General features: G+C 41.1%; 2 protein-coding genes across 3 annotated transcripts; one reads left to right on the top strand and one right to left on the bottom strand.

The window, feature by feature from the left end:
• Positions 1–1,418: 1,418 nt before the first annotated feature.
• On the top strand, positions 1,419–20,585 carry pld6 (phospholipase D family, member 6). 2 transcript variants are annotated; one of them, XM_044028626.1, is made up of 4 exons: positions 1,419–1,508; positions 11,970–12,148; positions 12,588–12,817; positions 19,808–20,585. In XM_044028626.1, exons 1-4 carry the CDS (start codon positions 1,437–1,439, stop codon positions 20,059–20,061), a joined length of 735 nt encoding a protein of 244 aa, XP_043884561.1. In that variant the 5' UTR covers positions 1,419–1,436; the 3' UTR covers positions 20,062–20,585. The 2 variants fall into 2 exon arrangements, with proteins under 2 accessions (XP_043884561.1, XP_043884562.1); XM_044028627.1 differs by lacking the exon at positions 1,419–1,508 and adding an exon at positions 10,303–10,404.
• LOC122771212 (transcription elongation factor 1 homolog) lies at positions 7,041–10,280 on the bottom strand. Its single transcript, XM_044028629.1, has 4 exons — positions 10,204–10,280; positions 9,754–9,892; positions 9,600–9,670; positions 7,041–8,256 (listed from the first exon to the last, which is right to left on the bottom strand). Exons 2-4 carry the CDS (start codon positions 9,867–9,869, stop codon positions 8,192–8,194), a joined length of 252 nt encoding a protein of 83 aa, XP_043884564.1. The 5' UTR covers positions 9,870–9,892; positions 10,204–10,280; the 3' UTR covers positions 7,041–8,191.
• Positions 20,586–20,626: the final 41 nt, after the last annotated feature.

Here is a 20,626-nt window from a genome sequence, read left to right as displayed (position 1 = left end):
TAGGAACACATGCTTAAATGTAAGCTACACAGTGGTTAATTATAATCCTGCAATCATTTAAATGTGTTTAGGATCAACTGGGAGTCTATTTTGTCTGTTACGTTTTTGTTGTGTCCACTTCTTAGGCACAGTGTTGCTGCTGAACACGGTGGGTTTTCTTTCCAGAAAACAGCTAAATCACCCTTATGGTGTAAACCGCAAACTGTGAATACTAAAATGTCCATGGTGTTGAAGCAATATTTCATAACACAGTGAAAAAGGTGGCAGGCTTGGGTTATTTATTGCACGGCTGTTGCACAATATTGCAAAGCATTTTACAGGTCTGTCCACCCCCCATTTTTTGGGAACACCTATGCATTCTGAATGCGCTATGAGGCAAAACAAATATTTGCCTTTAACATTTTGATCACACACTGGAAAATAAAACATGCGGTTAAGTTTAGAAGTACACACTACATTGAAAATCAAGCCCAAGATAGATAAATTTTTTGTCTGAAGGCGACTGACAGGATTTGTTTCTTTCAGCTTCGGCGGTTAAAGGTACATAAAGTTAACCTGCCGGTCCGGTAGAAACAGAGCCACCGTGGCATCACTTAGCAGCCCTTTCTGGGCTTTCAGTTGTCGCAGCACCAATGTTCGCTCGCTCTGCATCAGCCTTTTTCTTGGCAGTAGCTTTTCCCAAACACCAGCTTTCGTTTGCGTCCAACACCTGTTGTTGGCACATTCTCTGCCATAACATTGCTGCAACTCTCTCGTTGGATTTAGCAAGCTAGCACAAGCTCTGGCGCTGTCTTCTGAGCATGTGCGATCAATGCACGAAAAGGGGTACGCGCATGGCGGGGGAGGGGGCACAGATGGCCGTTTGATCGATGCATCACGATCCAATTCATTTGTTTGGGCCGTTGAATATGATTGGATGGTGTTTTTACAGGCTTGTCCGTTCCAAAGCTGACTGACATTTTTGTGACAATGCATTAATGAATTAGTTACAATCAGTAAAAAAAAGTTCAACCTTCCTACCACAGAAATCCATTGTGGCCCACATGAGGTCCGTGGACCCCAGATTGGTTGCTACAGGGCACGCTCTTTGGCGACAGGCCTGACATGGACAAGGGTAAAAAAAAAGAGCGATAAGGAGGAGGAGGAGAAGGAGGAGGAGGAGGAGGAGGAGCAGAGGTAAGAGGTGGCAGCAGCCTGAGTTTGCAAGGGATGCTGATGCTGCTTCAGATCGTGGCTCCGTCGCTCCATCCCACCCTAGGAGAGAGTGGGAAAAACAAGGAGTGGTTATGTGTGATTCCCCACGAGCAGGAGGAGAGGCGCACGGGGGAGAAAGGAAAAGAGCGGGGAGGGGAGGAGTGGAAAGGAGAGGAGTGGAGGGGTGGTGGTGGTGGTGGGGGCGTTTCCCTGCACAGTATAGTCTATTTTCACACTTCAGCATGGATACAATGTGTGACACATGGAGCCGCTTCTTCAGGAGAGCTGACATAAAAACAAAGGTGGATGTAGCGGTAAGTTCATGTATTATTATGTTCGTTGTTTGTTTGGTGTTTTTTTGGCTCTGGGCACAGTTGACGGTGCGGCGTTGCTCGATCGAGTCCCGTCACTTGAATTGCACTGACACATGCACAGATAGGTTTAAATAATCCCTGAAGTCAGTAAGTAAGTAAAAAAAAAAGAAGAAGAAGAAAAGACTTGTAGATATGGTGTGCTGGAGTCGGTTTGTGGCTGCGCTTGGCGTGAGAATAACGCGATCAGATGTGATGATAACCAAACAGGTTGGTCCCATCAGCGTCATCACCAAGTCTCTAATAAAAAGACTGGAGCACTGCACCTGCACGCAGCGTGACATTTAAGCGCCAGCATGTCAGCATGTGCTTCTAACTGTAGCCCGTTGGAGGGGGAACAAGACAAAGATGGTTTCAAATCCCATTTCCACAGTTCGTGAAGGGTTAAAGACCCTGAACTGGGTTCCCCTTGTCAGTGCAAGCGGATGTATTTACAAACAAAGAAATGCTTAATATTCAAGCCTGTCACGTAGAGGGACAGGTGCTGGCTATGTGCACTTTTACAGTGGTATGTGCTTGTCTGGTTATCTGGGCTAGTAGGCCAGCAGGAGCCCGGGTTGCACTGTGGCCCTGTAAGATGAAGAAAACCAAAGTGGGTTTGTCAAGTTTGTCCCTAAAAGTTTGGCCAAAGGCAGATGGTGTTTTCCTCGTCTGCACTCTGAAGGCTGAATGTGTTGCAACAGCCATAAGTGGAGCTTTTATTTTATGTCTGGGTACAGTGTGGCGATTAGACTCCACACTGTAGCCAAAATGACTGGAAAGATTTGCTGTTGCAGGCATGAGCGTATAAACATCCACATAACAGCACCTTTAGTTCCAGGCAATTAGGCAGTAATGTGCAAGAAGCAGCCCAGCGAGCGTCCACTCAGTCTCTGTCTCCATCTCAGTGTCTTGTGATTCTGTATCCTATCTGACATAATATACAGCACATTGAGCGATGGACATGTCACCTGCATGAGACACAAATATGAACCCCAGACCGATTTTCTCTCATTAGGCCTTCCAGCTGCAGCCAGTTCACTTTCAGTCAAGTCAATTCAGGAAATGCATTGTCTTATAAATGCAAACCAGATGTCTTATGAGAAAAGTTCTTATCCTTCTCACAGAGGCTCAAAAATAATTATCGTTTGGTCGCAAACATGCACATTGACATGACTTTACATGAACACGAAACTGTGATGACCATAGAGAAGCCTGCTGGTCCTTACAGTGAGATCTGCAGCCACAGGCACACCCATATGTGAGTCTTGCTATCATAGCCTAGCTCCCACACACGCACACACACACACACATAGCTAAAAGCACAGTGAAGCTCATCTTCAAATTAGACGGAGACATTCCAGTGACACCTAACAGACAGACTGGTCCTGTGTAGTGAAGAGGGCAGCAGCAGGGTGTATTTTTACACTAGATCCCTGACACCTACGTGCATCTCTTCACAGCTCTTGGTGAGAACAGAAGACACGTCCACTTGAGTTGTCATCAGCAGCAGCATCAGACATGGACAGTTGGGAAGGAGGAGGAGGCAAGAGGTGAGGAGAGAGATGAGGAGAGACGACTAGAGGAGTTGAGGTAACGAGATGAGGGAGACGAGTGTCAAGATATTTTTGACGTGATGGCCTCAGCTAGTTTTGGCTCTAGCCATTACACGAAGTAGACTGCTGACGGCGTGAGTGAGGTGAGGAGACACAAAACAGGGAACTTTCCTGGAGTGTTGGGTTTCATGGTGTGCAGCTTTGATAGGTGAGGGGATCCAGAGACTGATGCATGGTTTCTGGGCTTGTCTGAATGGATAAACAAGCTGATCCGTGGATGAACATGCAGCAAAGAGGTGGTAAGAGGCTGTAAACACGGGGCAGGAGAGGGGAAGACATCTGGGGATTACAGTGATTAGAGAGGAAAGTTTATGGTGAAAAGTGAGAGGAAGAGAAAGAAAGAGAAGAGAAACGGTCAAGTCATGATTGTACACCAGCCACTGAGTTTTCCTGGGGGAGTTGTCTGTGGTGCTCACCCCCCTCCCCCCTCCACTTCCCCAATGAATATCCTTCTCTCTCCTCCTCAGCTGCTGATTGACAACTACTGTGTCTGTAATTGGCAAGTGTGGATAGGGAAGAGTCAGGCTTATTCTCCATGGGACAGACCGGGGAAGAGATAAAGAGAAAGAGAGTGTGTTGTGTGGTGGGAGGGAAGGTGTGTGTGTGTGTGATGGGAGGGGGGGGATATACCAGGGAGTCTTCCAACAGTGGAAGACGAGGACAGGAAGAAGGAGGAGATAGATGGGTGGAAAAGAGGTGGACTGAAAGAAGGAGGAGGTGTGGGCTGAACATCTGTTTGGTAATCAGTCTCTTCCCTCAGTGCAGTGTAACACATACTGACACCTATTTGATAATTGGTGAGCCTGCCCTCTCCCTCAGTGCTCGGCTAAATGGTTGCTTGATACTGGGGAGAGCACAGGGACGAGCTGTTGGCAGTGTAATCTGTTTACGTGGTGCAGTTCAGGTACAATGCATAGCAGGATATGTGCGTGTGTGTGTGGCTATTGTGTGCTTACAACCGGGCTATTAGTCCAAATAAGTGCTGAAGACGCGTGCATGAAATGTGCATTATAACTTCTGTGCAAGGCGGCTGCATTCTTGTTCTAGGATAAATATGATCTCTTTTGTCTGTCTTATCCTAGGTGCCGTCCTCAAAGACTTGCCTCCACACAGAGCAGCTCCATCCGCACTGCAATCTCATTCAGAGTGCAGGAACTGGAGGAACGTACATAGAGAGGGAGAACGAGCTCCAGAGCTGAGAGGGGAAAAAAGGGGATGACAGGGATGAGGAGGTGGGCCTCTTTGCTCCGGTCTCGACCACGGGTATTCTTGGGTTGATAATACAGATGTGGATGTTATTGCTTGAGAATACGCGTAGTCGAGTGGAAGCTTTATCGTCTACAGTGGACCAAAGGCAGAGCAGTATTCAGGAGAATACAACGGCAGACACATGTATAGCCAAGCTGAGGAGGTGACACAGACATGGAGTGGTTTTTAATTAAGCTGCGGTTATAAAGGAGAAGGTTTATTTTGTCCAATCAGAAAGTAGATTTTTTTTTGTTGTTGTTTTTTTTTTAATAGAACTCAATCAGGGCTGGCTCAGATCAAATCCAGTCACTGAAAAGGTTTTATCTTCCTAGGTTTATCAACCATGTCACTCTTTACACCTGTGGAGGAAATGAGTTTGATGTTAGCCATATTCAGCCTCTCCTCTGGCGCTGGTGGGGAAGATTTGCACCATTCCCCTAAGCTAAACCCCCGGGAATTAGTTAAGGGAGCTTAACATATAAGTCTCCTCACTCAGACGTTCATTTTAAACCTTTTTGATTACATACCCTTGTCTGTCAGTCGTTCACACAGGTGAGCCCGTAATCTTATCAGCCGATGAGTGTCTTTCACAGTCCTTCACACTGTGGGCTCAACATTTCCGAACACCAGAAAATCCAGAAAAGTTGGAGTTTGCAAAAAATGTTCAGCGTCTTTGAAAGCAAGCAGTTGTAATATTATCTTGGCACTTGGGTGTTATAAACACGCATCATCCCACTGTACTACAAACTACTCTTACACTCCTATTTTTGTCTTCCCAGCTCTTGCTAAAAATACGAGATTTTGGTGCCTGTAGCAGCAACAGGACAGTAGGCGAACACATGACGACATGTCCAAGCTTGTGGAAAAACACACACACACACACACACAATTAGCATGAAGGTATAGATGACGTACATGTCAGTCGGGAAAGAGGGAATAGAGTTGATAGAAACAAGCATGCGCATAGATCGTCATATAAACCCACACGTTTAAGCTGGGTTCACTGGGTCCATGTGTTAGTGGGGAAATAAGCGACTGATTGATTTTACGGGTAACTATTTTTAGTCAGAATGATGGATGTTTATGTCTTTTATTGATCAACGTGAGGTGTAGGTTTGAAGAATTCTTAGATGGCTGGGGCACGCTGCTGATGAATCAGGCAGCAAAAGTGTTACAATAAAACATCCCGAGGTAGTTTTTTTTTTTTTTACATTAGCATTATTGCTAAGTATTATAAATTAGAAAATCAACATTTCATTGCACATTCAGCATTTTATTAGCATCTGTTTGCAAATGTGCCCGTGATAAATTACACCTTTATCATTTATTATCCGATGATTTCTTACAACCGCATAAGCAAATTTCTAATTTATTAGTGCATTGCGCACTCATAATTTATTTGAATTTCACTCCAAAGCTGTGTGAACTTGTTGATTGGGCAAAGTAATTTGTGTTGTTGTATTTGTGAATACGTGTGTGTGTGCTTCTAAGCAACAAAATAACTATTGTGAGAACAGCTCCAGGTGCCTAGCAACCAAATCGCTCTGTTTCCTTGGCAACAGTTGCCTTGCACTCACTGTGTGGGTGATTGGCAGCCTTGACAACGGAGATGAAGTGACACTTGACCTCGCGTGCTGAATGGGAGAACAGAAAGAATGAGGGAGAAATATAAGAGAGGGGGAGGAAGTGGGAGGGGATGTGTGGAGACAGAGGAGAGACTAAGTGATAATCATTCTCCATTGTAATCATCCTCCAGCATGTTTCATAAGACTTTGTCAATACCTCTCCAGCTGGGGTCCATCATCAAACACAATACACAGTGCAGTGCATGCATGCACGGACACACTCTTCCTGGGTGGAGAGAGCCCAGGCGGCACTCTACATCTCATCTATTATCACTCAGCGCTGCCTGGTGCAGAGTCGTGCTACACTGTCTTCTTTCATTTGTGATCTGCTACATCCTGCACTCTGTGGGGATAAATTGATACTGGACTCCAAAAAAAATGTGTCAAGAGTCACAGATGCCACAGGAGACGTGATTTGACGCTGTGTAACTTCCACCACATGTAGTGTCCCTGTCTTTGACGCCATCCAATCTATATTCTGTTCTAATGCAGGGGTTAGGGGTTCTTCTTTAATATGATGCTGGCTGATGAAATCTCATCAGTTAAGATGAAGACTAATAAAAGCTTGAAGTTTGAGATTTGAGTCTATTCTTTCACCCCACTCAACCTTACGTATGAAATCGATATCACACACTTCTCGTTTTTCTTTATTTTTAAAAACCCACAGACTTGTTAAAGTATCTGTGATTTAATGTTATTCTTTGATTATTCCTTGTTTAATCTCAGTATCTCTGAAAGGTCTTACTTCCTGCTGCAATATCTGCCCTTCCATTTGTCACCAGTTGGTGGTGCTGAATGCTATACAGGGTGTCTATGTCACCAATTCCTGTTCACTCATTAAATGCACTAAATCAGTCCTAATAAAGACATTATCACAGCTTTCAAAAAGTGTCATCCACTGCTGAATACAACCAGATTTCCTTGTGTAACAAACTTTCACACAGTAGGGGTATCAAATCGTATTGCTTTTTTTTTATTGCCAATAACACAATTTTCAAATTAATATATAAAAAAAAACCAAAAAAAAAACCCCCAGCATTCTCCCTTTTGGCCATTGCATGGGAAATTAAACAAAACAACTGAGTGATTTGGGGATAAGACAAGATTTTTTTTATGTTGAACAACAATGATCATTTATACTTGCTTTAAAAAAAATCATTTCCCTCCTACAAGATGAAATACAATCACCTGAAAATCATGGGTGCATTCAGAACCATTCGGCAGCCAAGCATAAATCTTACATTCTCGTTCCTCTTTTGAGTGGAATGACCAGATGCTGTAACACAGCTGTCATCAAGAGAGCTGCGACAGTTATGACTGAATAAAACCCGTAACGTCAGTGCTACCTGAGGGTGATCAACACAGATCGTACACTTCTTCAAAACACCAGAAACAAAAAACTTAAAAAAAGTTCCACTAATGTGTTCAGGAGAGATGCTATCAGTATTGAATGTGACATCATCCCACTGTTGTTGCTGACCTGAACCATATTTCAGATTAATACTTATTCCACACCCAGAGTTCGACCATGTTCAAGATTGGCAATGCTGCCTACTAGTAAATGTCCTCCCTACATCTACACCCCATTTATACTTTCCAACAGTGTATAATGGAGAAAGACTTTCTTATAATTAGTGTTTTAAATTTACACTAAAGGTATCCTGCATAAAACTTAATTTGTATGGCAAACAATAGCTACCGGCTGGGAAAAAAATAATTAAAAAGCAGGATTTACTTCACCATTAACTAATGTTTAAAAGCATGTCCACACTTCATCTACATGGGGCTTTTGAGGCACGTCCTAAATATTCCAAAAAAGAAAATACATTGAATTGAGAAAACCCTGCTCAGTGTGAGAGGATAAATCTGGAAACACTGAATAACAAATAATGTAATAAATCTCAAGAGTATATCAGTATATGACTTGTGGGCAGAAATGCTGCTCTGAAAAAGGGGAAGAACTAAAGAGGATTAATTTAAAGCCTTCTGCTTCAGACCTCATACAGTAAATGAAATGGCAGCAGTAAATTTCAAGTGACCATATAGAAAACAATCATAAACATCTCAGAAATATTATCCGAGTAGTTATATCCTAAAAGGGCCTAGACCGACCGACCAGCCTCAGCATGTTCCTAGGAAGTATCCAACTCCACGAGGGCTACTGATTGGCTGCTTCACAGGCATCTATCCAGTCACTGTATACATCAACGGGCTCTGACAGGTCTGAAAAGTAATGGATTAAGGAGAAACAAGATTATGTTGCTTCACAATTAGATTAATTGGAGGGATACAGGAGAATATTAACTATAACAATTTATACACACGTCTTCTCCATGAAAGCTACTTGCTCTGACACAAGGAGGAGCTGCAATCCTTACTAGTAATCAGATGTACAATCAAGTCATTTTTAGAGACCATTTCAAAGCTGTCTTGTATATATGTATTTATATATATATATATATATATATGTTTCTTTTATCTTATCTTAAAATGTTTTAACTGATAAAATCCGAGCACCTCATGAATTCACAGAATGATCAGTGAGGTAGAATTTGACCATAATGAGGCCTAGAAAGTGGGGGAATAGTATCATATATATGTGGGTTGCAGCTTTTCACTGGTTTAGGGTATATGCACACATACATATGTATATATATAGAGAGATTACATTATAACTCATAGGGTTAGGTTACATAACTGCCTCACATTTAAACCACATCTGAAAGCCATCAACAGAGAAGGGAGTTTGTATACATAATAACTGCACCAATAAAACAGGTAGGTGGTTTTAATGTAGTTGCAGAGAGCACAGTACTTCAGTGACCTGTTTTATAATGGAGTTCCATTCAATCTGTAATGTTGTTTGAAATTCATTTTGAAGTTTAAATGACTCCTCATGGTTTAGTCAAAAACACACTGATCAGCCACAACTGGTCAACCAGTCTTCTGTTGTGACACCCCTCAGATGTGAATGACCCTCTCGAGGGTCATTCACATGCCAAACCCCAAGAGCATGTTTTATTTACATTCCCACAAAAACAAAATACAAGGAGCCTCACCATAAAAGGAAGTGATTTCACTTTTATGATGTATGTAAATAAATAAACTTTGATCAGATGGATCACAGAAACAGTATTTGAGAGGTTTAAATTGATTTGTCAGTTTGACAATATTTTATATGATCAAAAGTGTGACACTGTATAAAAAGCATTACATTTTCATCTCTATTATGACATTTCATCAGTGTCTCTTATGGCCAAACAATTGCTTCAATTCGTTGAACATAGATGAGTGCAGGTTTTCTGTGACGTTCTCAATCATTCAGAGTGTAGATAAGAGGTAACTGGACTTGCTTGAGTCTAGATGAAGATATCCCCCCCTCTGCCTCTTGGATGTCCAAGTGCAGTTGCCTATGTCAACAGTCAACACCAAATGAGGTGGTTATCAACGTAACTGTTCCCGTTTAAGAATAGTTTTTGCTACTTTTCATGCTTTTCTTTGATTAAATAAGGTTTTCAAGTGTTGTGCAACTCTGTCACAGTAATGAAAATGAGAGGAAAGGATACAGGTAATGGGGGTCTGGAACTCCTCCAAACAAACGGTGCATGATATAATCCCAGTATTTCGGGTTCTCTCCCTGTTGACAAAAACATACGAAACGTTGTGGGCAACCAGCTCATGAATCAACAAATGTCACGCAGATAAACAATTTTAACTTACATTTTAACATCACATGACTTCTCGTGGTTGCAGAAGGGACAGGTGAACTGAGAGTCCAGATCCCCGGTCATCTTCTTCTTAGGAGGAGGCTTTCTTTTGGACTTGCGGCGACCCATAGTACACAAACTGAATCACAAGTCTGCGTGTGAAAAAATACAAAATACATCAATTTAATAAAGAAAAACAAGGGCTACGGGTCAGTGTCGCAACAGAGAAGATAACGTGGGAACCGTTGACGAGAAAACCATTTCAGTTTGTGCTTCACCATTATCTTGGTAAGTTAGCATGATAACATTAGCATGGTTGTTGTTGCAGCATAACAACGCTTCGCCATGAAAAAACACAACTTCAGTGGACTTCACTGTGAAAACGCCTTCGATTGTGCCTTGAGCGGATATCGCTACGAAACATTTGGTAACTCTTATCTAGTAAAAGTTGTGCGTTGTTTACCTCTGGTTGTGGGGAAACACACGTTGCAGTAATGAGCAGGGTGACGGTGCTGTAAGACCCGGCACCGGCAACTCAAGTGGAGGAGAGCGAGCGAATTGCGGTTAGTGATTGGCTGCCGTACATGTCAATCAAAGAGTTTAGAAGTGACGTCATCGAGTCTGCGCCCAGCTTCCGCATGATGGCGACAGAAGCTGAAGACAGGTGAGGTTTGGTGTTAACTAAGTCAAAACTAGAAAAAAGTCACTTTCTTTCACTCGCTCTCAACTGAAAATATTAAAATGTTGACATTAATGTCTCGTTAGTTCAACCTGACCCTCTCAGTGTCTGTTAAGTGTTTGTAAGTGTTTGTGTACTTTTGTGACCATTTTTTGAGAGAGGTTGTTGGATTTTTTTTGGGATGAACACGAGAGTAAGTTTTTTTTTCTTCTCAACTGTAAAAACATATACACTAGCAAATATAGGTCCAGTGCATAATATTTGAACATGCCACCCCCGAGGAATTAGATATTATTCTTTTTTCTTAGCTTTATTAAGACGAAAATTGAACATTGTACATGAAACTGACATGGACTCCAAATTCAGCAGTGTCAAAAGCCACAAATACAGAAAATATGAGCAAAAAAGCATTGAAATAATATGCACAGTACATATATACTGTATATGTATATATATGTAGATATGTATATATATATGTATGTATATGTATATAAAGAGGTAAAATAAGCCCATCAAGTAAGGATAAATTCTAAAATAAGTATGTGGTCTTCTTTGAAAATATTTGTATAGATGTGAACAGTTTTGATACTCTTATCTGTTAATATTGGGGCAGGTTCCAGGCATTTATGTATGTGAAATTTGCCAGCAAGTTAACAGCAAAATAAATCTCATACTTTGTACATTAAAAATATATTATAACATCTCTACCTGTGATTCTAATGTCTGTTGCATGTTTATTTTTAGTTTTCTCTTTTAGTTCCAGGACTTCAAACCAATATGTCATCAAATAGAACCAAACCCCCTTTTTCAGTTTAAATATATCTCTTGCCGATAAAGAAAGACCATATAAAGTGACCTACTCTACCTCTGAATGGCTAGTACTCGTTGCCATCAGGATCTGAGCCAATCAGAAGCAGGGTGCTGATGAGAAAATCTCTGCTGTCACCTGTGTGTATGGGGAAAGGGAAGGGTGGAGGGAACAGGGTTATGGATAACCTCAAAAATATCTGCTTGACAACTCATGGAGGTGGGAACATGCTCATTTACCCAACTACACTGGCACAATGGCCAATTTTTATTTATTCATTAATTGTTTTAGGGTTTTTTTCACGCTAGAATCCACTTCTTGTAGGATCTCCTTTTCAGCCATCATCCATCTGTCTGCAACCATTTTGCTTCGATAGCGCTGCACACAGAGAGAGTTGTGTGGACCTGAGAGGCTTATACAGCGTTGTGTGAACTCATTTGGCACTGCTTGAACGTAATATACTAGATTAGTTTATATTTAAAAGTTATGAGCTGCAGTCCTAATTGATTATACTACCCACAAGTATGTTGGTCTTATATATAATTGCTTTAATGTAAAAAAAATTGTTTGGTTTTTGTAACCATGGAGTGAACTTCTCACATGTATATGTATTTTTCAGCATTACTTAATGTACTGACAAAACATAATTATGCACAAGACAACTCTGAACATGTCAAAAGCATTTTCTGATTTTATGTAAAGATAAGTAAATATAATTGTTCTACCTTTGTTTGATTTTTAGATGTCAATGCTGTGGACAGTGAAGGTGGTTGGCCTGGGGTTGGCTGCTCTCTCTCTGAGTTTGGAGCTGCTTGTCTGGCTCATCCGTCGCCTCAGGCCTGGTAGAAGCCTCAATGAAGTCCTGTTTTTTCCCTCAGAAATAGCTTGTGTAGAGCACATGTTCACTCCTACTTCACCGTAGTAAGTGAAACATAAACACTTGAGTTAATGGTAGTATTGCTGTATCACAGTTTGTTGTTTTCTTGGCCAAAAATTCTCAGTCCACTTACTCACAGTAAATGGATTTTATCAGTGCGTTGATCATCATTAATTCCCACTGTTCCTTACTGAGCAGGAACAATCTGTTACACACTGGATCATTTCTCTGCATGAAATGAAACCCAAACTAAACCTTTATTTAAGTACTAGTAAGATAATGGAAGTCACGTGACAAAAGATTTTTCCAACTTATTTTAACTTCATAGTTTTTTGATTTCTTGACAGGCTTGGTCAGAGATGTAATACATCCAAACTATACCGCATGGACACTATTATTAAGTAAAGCACATGAAAAAAAACAACCCACAAGGATGATGAAGGAACATATGTATAACACCGTTTTGTTTTCTTTCTCCCCTAGTTCCTGTTTCTGTGTGTTGCCTCATGGGGTAGAGACCTCTTTCTCCCGTCTTCTCCACCACATCCTGTCCACTACCTCCTCTCTGGACCTGTGTGTTTTTGCTTTTTCGAACATGGATCTGAGCAGAGCTGTTTTGATGCTGCATAGCAAGGGTGTAGCCATCCGAATCCTCACTGACAAAGACTACACTGCCATCCCCGGGTCGCAGATTGGGGTCCTCCGCAAAGCCGGTGAGATCTGTTTATGTATTAATTCATTTGTTTTGTGGTGCAAATTATTGTTAGTCTTCATGCAATCTAGCTCAAGCAGTCAAAGTGACAAAGCATACAAATACCTTTCACATATATGGGGCCCAGGAAGTAATATTATTGGTCAAGGGAAAAAAAGGACAAATACCACTTGAAATACGGGAAGGATGACTCAGGTCCTTCTCAACAAAAGGTGCTCACTGTGTTCTGGGATGACCAGAGTCTCTGTCATTATGTTACACAGGGTTATTTAGTGGTGGTCGGAACAAAGAGAGGACCTGTCTGGGTGAATGGAGGTGCCACTGTGAGCCCTCTGATGATTCAGAGTCACCATACTCTGCAAGCACTGACAGATTTTGTGTCCCATGCCTGACTCACACTGTCTCACTTTCAGCCTGCTCTGCATTTAATAAATTACAGTTGCAGTATATTGTTAAGTAAGAATTAAGTAAGTAAAAAATTGGCAACCAGACAAGTTTCATTAGGCAAAGTGTTTCTTTGTGTTTGTGTGTGTCTGCAAGCCTCTAGGGTAACTGTGTAGCCTGTGGTACAACATCCTCTGTCCTTAACCTTTGACTATAGAGTGAGGATAAACTATGAAAAATACAGAGAAGCCCATGGGACGGTCACACGTGAGAGATTAGATGTGTCTAACAGAGCACATCATAAAATAACACTGGTGCAAGTGGCACATATGGTCATTTTTGTGTTTTGTCATTGTTCTGCTGCAGTAAATAAGCTGGCACTCAAGCACTGTGATTGTTGGCTTTGTTCGCACCCACTGGTTGGGTAGTCCAGAGTTTATTCATTTCGTTTGAACATTTCCATTCATTTAGTAAAGCCATGGAAATGCTCTCAAAGGATCAGTGTGTATGAATGAGGGGGCTCTATGGGCAGAGATGGAACAATATTCATTATTAAAGTATGTTTTTGTTTGCTAATTAGAGATGTTCCGACACCATTTTTTCCCTCCCGATACTGATTCCGATACTTGTTCTGTGGTTATCGGCCGATACAGAGTACCGATACCGATACCAGTGTGTTATAAAAAAAATATATATCATACTACGCCTGCATGACTGTGATATGATTATCACTGGTGGTAAGGTTTGGTTCAGGTTAAACCCTCTGGACACCATTTATTTTTATCAGTGATATGTTATTTTGTTCTTCAGCTTGTACATTTGTTTTGACTCTGGTCCAAACAACACAGCACTGGCAGAGCTTCATGTTTCCATGACGACTGACCAGGAAAGGATACGCGTGACATCGTTTTTACATGACTCCAGATTGTTAAAATGAGTCTCTGAAGTAACACTAAACTTTAAAAACAGAGGCATACATACGCAGGACGCTGGTTAGTTGTAGCGCTGCTCTTTTTGTTTAATAAACGGGCTGCTCCAGTTTGACTGTAGGCGCGCTAACGGAGCTAACTGGTAAATACTGCCAAACCGCCGACATGATGAGCTAACGTTGGCTCCTTGTCTACAGGTGTCGGGTGATAAGTTCTTCTTCACACCTCTAAAACACAGCGCAACTGTTTCAAGAGTGGCGAAGAAGAACCGTGTCAGAGCTAACGGAGATCTAATAAATTACGTGGTATTGGATTGGTGCATAGTATTGGTCCAGTACTCACCGATACCGATGCCCACATTTTCGGCAGTATAGGAGTCATTTCCGATACCGGTATCGGAATCGGAATAACTCTATCGCTAATCAGTCCTTCATATAGGATTTATACCCTCTCTGTTACACTGCCGTGTATCTACAGCAGCTCATAATAGATAAACTAAACTCTTACTTCAAATCAAATTTTCCGTTTCGCTTTTTCACAGAATGATCCCCCTGAAGGGACATCAAAAAAAAAAAAAAAATTAAACGTTTAATTTTTATTGGCTCAGACATCGAGATACTTTCTGGTGATCACAAGATACTTTCTGGTGCACACAAGATACCAGTTGTTATTTTCTTTTATCAACCAATTTACCCCCTGGTCAATCAAAATGTTGATTTTGGACCCTGCATGAAATTCATTGCAGCCTCTATGAAATAAAATATCTAATGTGTTGGAAGACATCACGTGCCAAGGTTTGATAATGCTTTGATAAGCTTGTACAGTGTCGCAACATATCTTTCAGCCCTCAGTTGCATTACGTGTTTGTCAAGATCTGGTGTTGATGATGGGAAAGTCAGAGCGCTGCATAGTCTCTTGTCCAGCTCTTTCCAAAGGTTTAAGATCTGGCCTCTGTGGTGACCAATCCATGTGTGAAAAAGGTTGACTCATGCTTCATGAACCACTCTTTCACAGTTTTAGTCCCAGTTTAAACACCATGCAATCTCCACGCAGAAAGGTCCTTGTTTTGATCAAGTCGTGAACCTGTGTCTTCTTGCTGCAAAGGCAAGAGTGCTGAAGTTGTGCTAGGTTTTGTTGAGTTCCTGCAAATGAAGAACTGTTTTGACATTTGGCAGAAATATGTAAAGCATTTCTCAGTTGCACAAGGACAGAAAATACATTTTGGGATCGTGGATCACTTCCATCTCCTGTCCCCTCATCATTTCCTCTCAGACCTCTCCCCCTGTTACTCAGTATTATAATATCCTCTGCAGTGTAGCAGCCTAAAAGCACAGCATACATTTGAATTTCAATTTGCTCAGCTTGGGAAGTACATCAGCCTCAAAGGCAGTGCTCCATTCACTGAGGTTATGTTCTTCTATCGTCTATAGTTGGCTGCAAGTATAGACTTTGCACGTCCACTGTTGTGACCTCCTTCCCGAATGCCAACCTGATGTCTAACATATTATTTTAAAACATTATAAAACATTCTGCATGGAGTGTGTAGTGTGGTGAGTTTTAGAGAGTGTTCAGTGTTGTTTCGATCTTATTTTATCTGGACTGAAACACCTGAGGGAAAGATAAGATAAGATAGCTTTATTTATCTCACAGTGGAGAGAAAACGGCGTTACAGCAGCTCAACAATAGATTTATTTACGTATATATATATATATATATATATATATATATATATATATATATATATATATACATATATATATATATATATATACAAATATAAGTATAATTATACATATGTAATAAGGTGCAGTTTCTCTCGGTGGTAAAAATTTACAATGAGTGTAAACATGGCGTTATGGTGTTATGGCAGACCAAAAATGAAATGTGTTAACAACAGGGACATAAACATCGTTATAATATTTATAACAGCCTTACAGCAAATATGCTGGCATAACCCAGGAGGCATAGTACATTTAGAGCAGCAGGGGCTTTATTAAGTGGGTACAATGAGTGAGTTCTCAATTGGGCGCTCTGAGAGGAAGGACGCAACAGCAGCAGCTCCGTGAGGAAGGCCACCGACCTTGAGATAACTTGAGAAAAAGATGAGAGCTGAGCTGAGCTGAGGGCGATAAGAGAGGAGATCAAGGAAAGCATGACCGAATTCAGGGAGAAGTTGGAAGGGGTGACAGTGGAAGTCAAAAAGCTCCAGGAGGAGAACGCAAAAAAAGACAAGCTGCTGCGGGAGCTTGGGAACAGAGTGAAGGAGATGGATCAGCTGGGAAGACTCAATGAGGTGATTGTGACTGGCCTCAAGATTAAGCGTCAGACCTACGCAAGGGCGGCTGCGCCACCGGACGACCAGTCGTTGCAGCCTGATGAATTGGAAATCAAATCTGTGGAACAGCAGGTGGCTGAGTTCCTGACTGGCAGAGACATCAACGTGGACTTCAGCAATGTGGAAGTATGTCACCTCTTACCCCGAAGACAAGAGTCTGGAACACGAGCTGTCGTGCTGAGATTCAGTAACAGAAGACATAAGACGGCACTGATGAAGCAGGGCAGGAAGCTCAAAGGCTCGGACGTCTACATCAACGAGAAAAGCACGTCAGCTGAAGAAAAGAGGCAAGATCCAACACACCTGGACGGCAAACTGCAGAATCTACATTAAAACAAATGGATCTACACCAGAAGTAGTCAAAATAATGCAAATCAGGAGTGAGGACGAACTGGAGAAATACAACAACTAAGGTATGGCTCACGAACACTCCATAACTACAGCCCAGCAAAGGTCAAGGGTTATTATACAGACTAAAACGATGATGGAAATATCAGAGAGGATTGCTGAGCACGAAAATGTGGAGCTGACTAAAAATCAACATGTGAACCACACCTTAACAGACCCAAATGAAATAATTGTCCCAGATAATCATCTATACATCAACATGACTGAGAAATGCCAGTACTACACTGAAGACCAATTTAACGAATGCATTGAGATGGATGGGAAACTGTCTTTAATTCACTTCAGTAGCAGGAGTCTATACACCAACTTCGACCACATTAAGGAATACCTTCAACACTTGTAAATGCTTTCAACATCATTGCGGTGTCGGAAACGTGGATTAATGAAGATGAAGGCGCAGATTTTTGCCTGGATGGATACAAACTTGTCTATGTTAACAGAAGAAACAAAGGTGGGGGAAGAGTGGCCCTATTCATTGACAATAACATTGAGTATGAGATTGTACATAATATGTCTGAAGCTGTTGAACATTTAATGGAATGTGTGACAATTGAAATCTGTGTGACGAAAGGCAGAAATATAGTTCTATAATATAGTTCTTTATAAGATTTCAATGAATATGTGGGAAGGATGTTCTCGGGGACTAGCCAAAAGAGGGTTTTTTTTTTTATATCTGTGGTAATGTGAATATTGACTTACTCCACCCGAAACAAAATTTGATGATTGATGACTTCACTAATATGATGTATACGATGGGCTTACAACCTCTCATTACACGTCCAAGCAGGTTCAAGACACATAGTGCTAACCTAATTGATAATATTTTCACAAATATTATAGGGACAGGCATAACAAGAGGACTACTGATAAATGACATAAGCGACCACCTGCCAATCTTTGCTATCTATGACTGGAAGCACAGTGTGACACAGACACCAAAAAAAATATATATAGAAGGGTCAGGACTGAAAAGGGGATGCTTACACTGAGAAATGAACTACTGAGGCAAGACTGGAACGAGAAACTGATGTTATTTAAAACACTGTATAATAGACACTGTCCTGTAAAGAAAAGACACACAAATCAGAATAAGGAGGGGAAACCATGGTTAACAAAAACATTGATAAATGCCTGCAAGAAGAAAAACACCCTGTATAGACAATACATGAGATTAAGGACGGAACAGTCAGAAACGAGATACAAACGATACAGGAACAAACTACATAGCATCCTAAATGATTGCAAGAAAGAATACTACAGTAATCTGCTAGCAGAAAACATGAGCTTTACTAAAAAATTATGGGACATTCTAAATGATGTAATCAAAAACAAAAACACAAAACCTAGCTGTCCTCTATACTTCAAGGACAATAACACGAAGGAAGATAGCAAGGAAATCATAACAGAAAGATTGAATGAATTCTTTGTCAATGTGGGGCTGAATCTGGCGAAGAACATTCCTGACTCACTCCTTCACCACTTTGACAGGACAGAGACACAATGTTTCTCACCCCAGTGAAGGACAGAGAGATTAGACACCTGGTCAACAAATGCGTAGCAAAAACATCCACGGATGTTGATGACCTCGACATGAAGCTAATCAAGAAAGTAATAGATGGAATCGTTTCACCTCTAGCATATATCTGCAACCTGTCATTTCAAACAGGGACATTTCCCACCAAAACGAAAGTGGCGAAGGTAGTGCCATTGTTCAAGAAAGGGGACATACTCCCTCGAGCACGTGAAAAGAATGCAGAAGAAAGGCGAGGCGAATCCTACAGATGAGATGGATGACTAAAGGAAAAAAAAAGATGAATTGACCTCTATTGATTGGATCATTTTGTGACTTGTGGGAAGTTGAATATGCCAGGCAACAAGTCGAGACTGTCACTCACGACGGAATATTATGGACACGTGTACAGACACACATGGAGTCTGATTGACTAGAGCTAGACTACATCAGTGCTACCTGATGCTGAAACATGTTTTGTCAAAATGTCATAAGAAAAGAATAATTATGTATTGTATGATGATAATGGGGGCGGGACTAGATAAGCTTTTGCTTCTCCCGCTTTCCCTTTCGGTTATGTGTATTGTGTGAACTACACTACGATGATGTGTGATGAGTGATCTAAATGTCATGACCGAAATAAACATATAGATAAATAAACAATGGGAGTAGGATCAACAGCAATACAAACACGCCGCAGGCCCCCTCTCGTGTTGTTTGCTGCATACGTCAAGAGCCACTACGGAAGTGGCAGGCACTTGTCTCTGCTCTGCAAAGGACACACTGAGATGTGGGCTGAGTCTGACTTATTATTTTTGCTACAGTCGAGACACAAACCAACTGTATTCAAAACATTCAACTAAACTGAGCAGATTGGGTAAAGGTGAGCCCTTTTTATAACCTTAAGAACTGTGAGCATGGTGCAGGTGCAGACCCCATTCCCACTAACTGTTATGCTGTTATTAAGGCTTGATTTTACCTTTTATTTATACAGTTAATCTCACTCAGAGAGACCTGTTTTAAACGAACATAACACGCTGTAATCTAAAAACACCCATTTGGCAGTTTTCTTTTATAAATGCATGAACTTAACCTTTCAAGAGAAAGTTGCATGTCTAACCTCTGTTTTATTCAAACTCAAATCAGCTTTTATTACCAACGTAATGCTTCTGTCCAAGTTACTGTTCACTCTGCACAACTGAAGAGAAACTGTGTTCTTTGTATTTTCTTGTGTTCAGCAGACTTGATTTGCTTTATCTATTATATTTATATAGCACATTTAAATGTAATCTTAATGCTGATTTTCACTGATATTCTTGATGCCCTACCCAGAATTTCAGAGGAGGTGCTGTGCCCATAATATGTGTAAGGTATAACTTGCCCCACACGTTTGAATCTCCTTTCTGTCTACTCTCCATTCCATAGGCATCTGTGTAAGGTACGGTGTGGATACTGTTCATATGCATCACAAGTTTGCAGTGGTGGATGGCCGGCTGCTCATCACTGGCTCCCTCAACTGGACACTGACAGCAGTACAGAGCAACATGGAGAACATCCTCATCACTGAGATGCCGGAGCTGGTGCAACCGTTCATTAAGGAGTTCCACACACTGTGGGCGCAAAATGATCCAGCTCGAGTCCACCGCTCACTTGACCAAACACCTCCTCAAGTTCAATAACTAATAAGCCAAAAAAATTCTTCCACAGTTGATATTTTCTTGTTAGGAAGTCTGTCTGCTACTTTAAGTTACGATAACTGGTCTGCTTTTGAAAGAGACATGTTCATCAAGTTGAATCCTAGATATGTGTTTAAATGTTTTATTACTTTGATTTCATTATGTTCAAAAACCCCTCTTTTGAAGAACTGTAGTACCTCAGAACCTAAGAAAAGGATACTATTGTGCAGTTGAAATAAGTTCTATTTTTGTTAGTTGAGAACATTTTTAAGTTTTTAAAACAAAGTTTGTGTGTATGTACAAGGGTTTTCTTGTACGGTGTTATTGAACTCTCCCTCAGAACGAAGGGGAAAATATGTAAGTTAATGAGAGTTTTAATTACTTAAAACTAAGTTATTTATCAGTCTAAGTCATTGTTTACTGTTATCTCTTGCAGACTATGGTGAAAAATCCAGGGTGTGTTCCTGTTGGTTTCAGGAGCTACATTTTGCTGAGCACCAATAAAACCCCCTTATTTCATGCTGCAATTTTGAGACCGATCCGTTGCATTGTTGCCCCTCAGTTGTAG

Source organism: Solea senegalensis, linkage group LG6, assembly GCF_019176455.1.
Source record: "Solea senegalensis isolate Sse05_10M linkage group LG6, IFAPA_SoseM_1, whole genome shotgun sequence".
NCBI lineage: Eukaryota > Metazoa > Chordata > Actinopteri > Pleuronectiformes > Soleidae > Solea > Solea senegalensis.
This window is presented reverse-complemented; position numbering and strand designations above follow the sequence as displayed.

Bases quoted from the DNA above. Each gene is read 5' to 3' on its own strand.
- pld6 (XM_044028626.1), top strand. From the start codon at position 1,437: ATGGATACAATGTGTGACACATGGAGCCGCTTCTTCAGGAGAGCTGAC. The intron at 1,509-11,969 runs GTAAGTTCATGT...TTTGATTTTTAG, and splicing joins AAACAAAGGTGGATGTAGCG to ATGTCAATGCTGTGGACAGT. The intron at 12,149-12,587 runs GTAAGTGAAACA...TTTCTCCCCTAG, and splicing joins TTCACTCCTACTTCACCGTA to TTCCTGTTTCTGTGTGTTGC.
- LOC122771212 (XM_044028629.1), bottom strand. From the start codon at position 9,869: ATGGGTCGCCGCAAGTCCAAAAGAAAGCCTCCTCCTAAGAAGAAGATG. The intron at 9,671-9,753 runs GTAAGTTAAAAT...TTTTGTCAACAG, and splicing joins AAGTCATGTGATGTTAAAAT to GGAGAGAACCCGAAATACTG. The intron at 8,257-9,599 runs GTATCCTTTCCT...ATTACTTTTCAG, and splicing joins GTTCCAGACCCCCATTACCT to ACCTGTCAGAGCCCGTTGAT.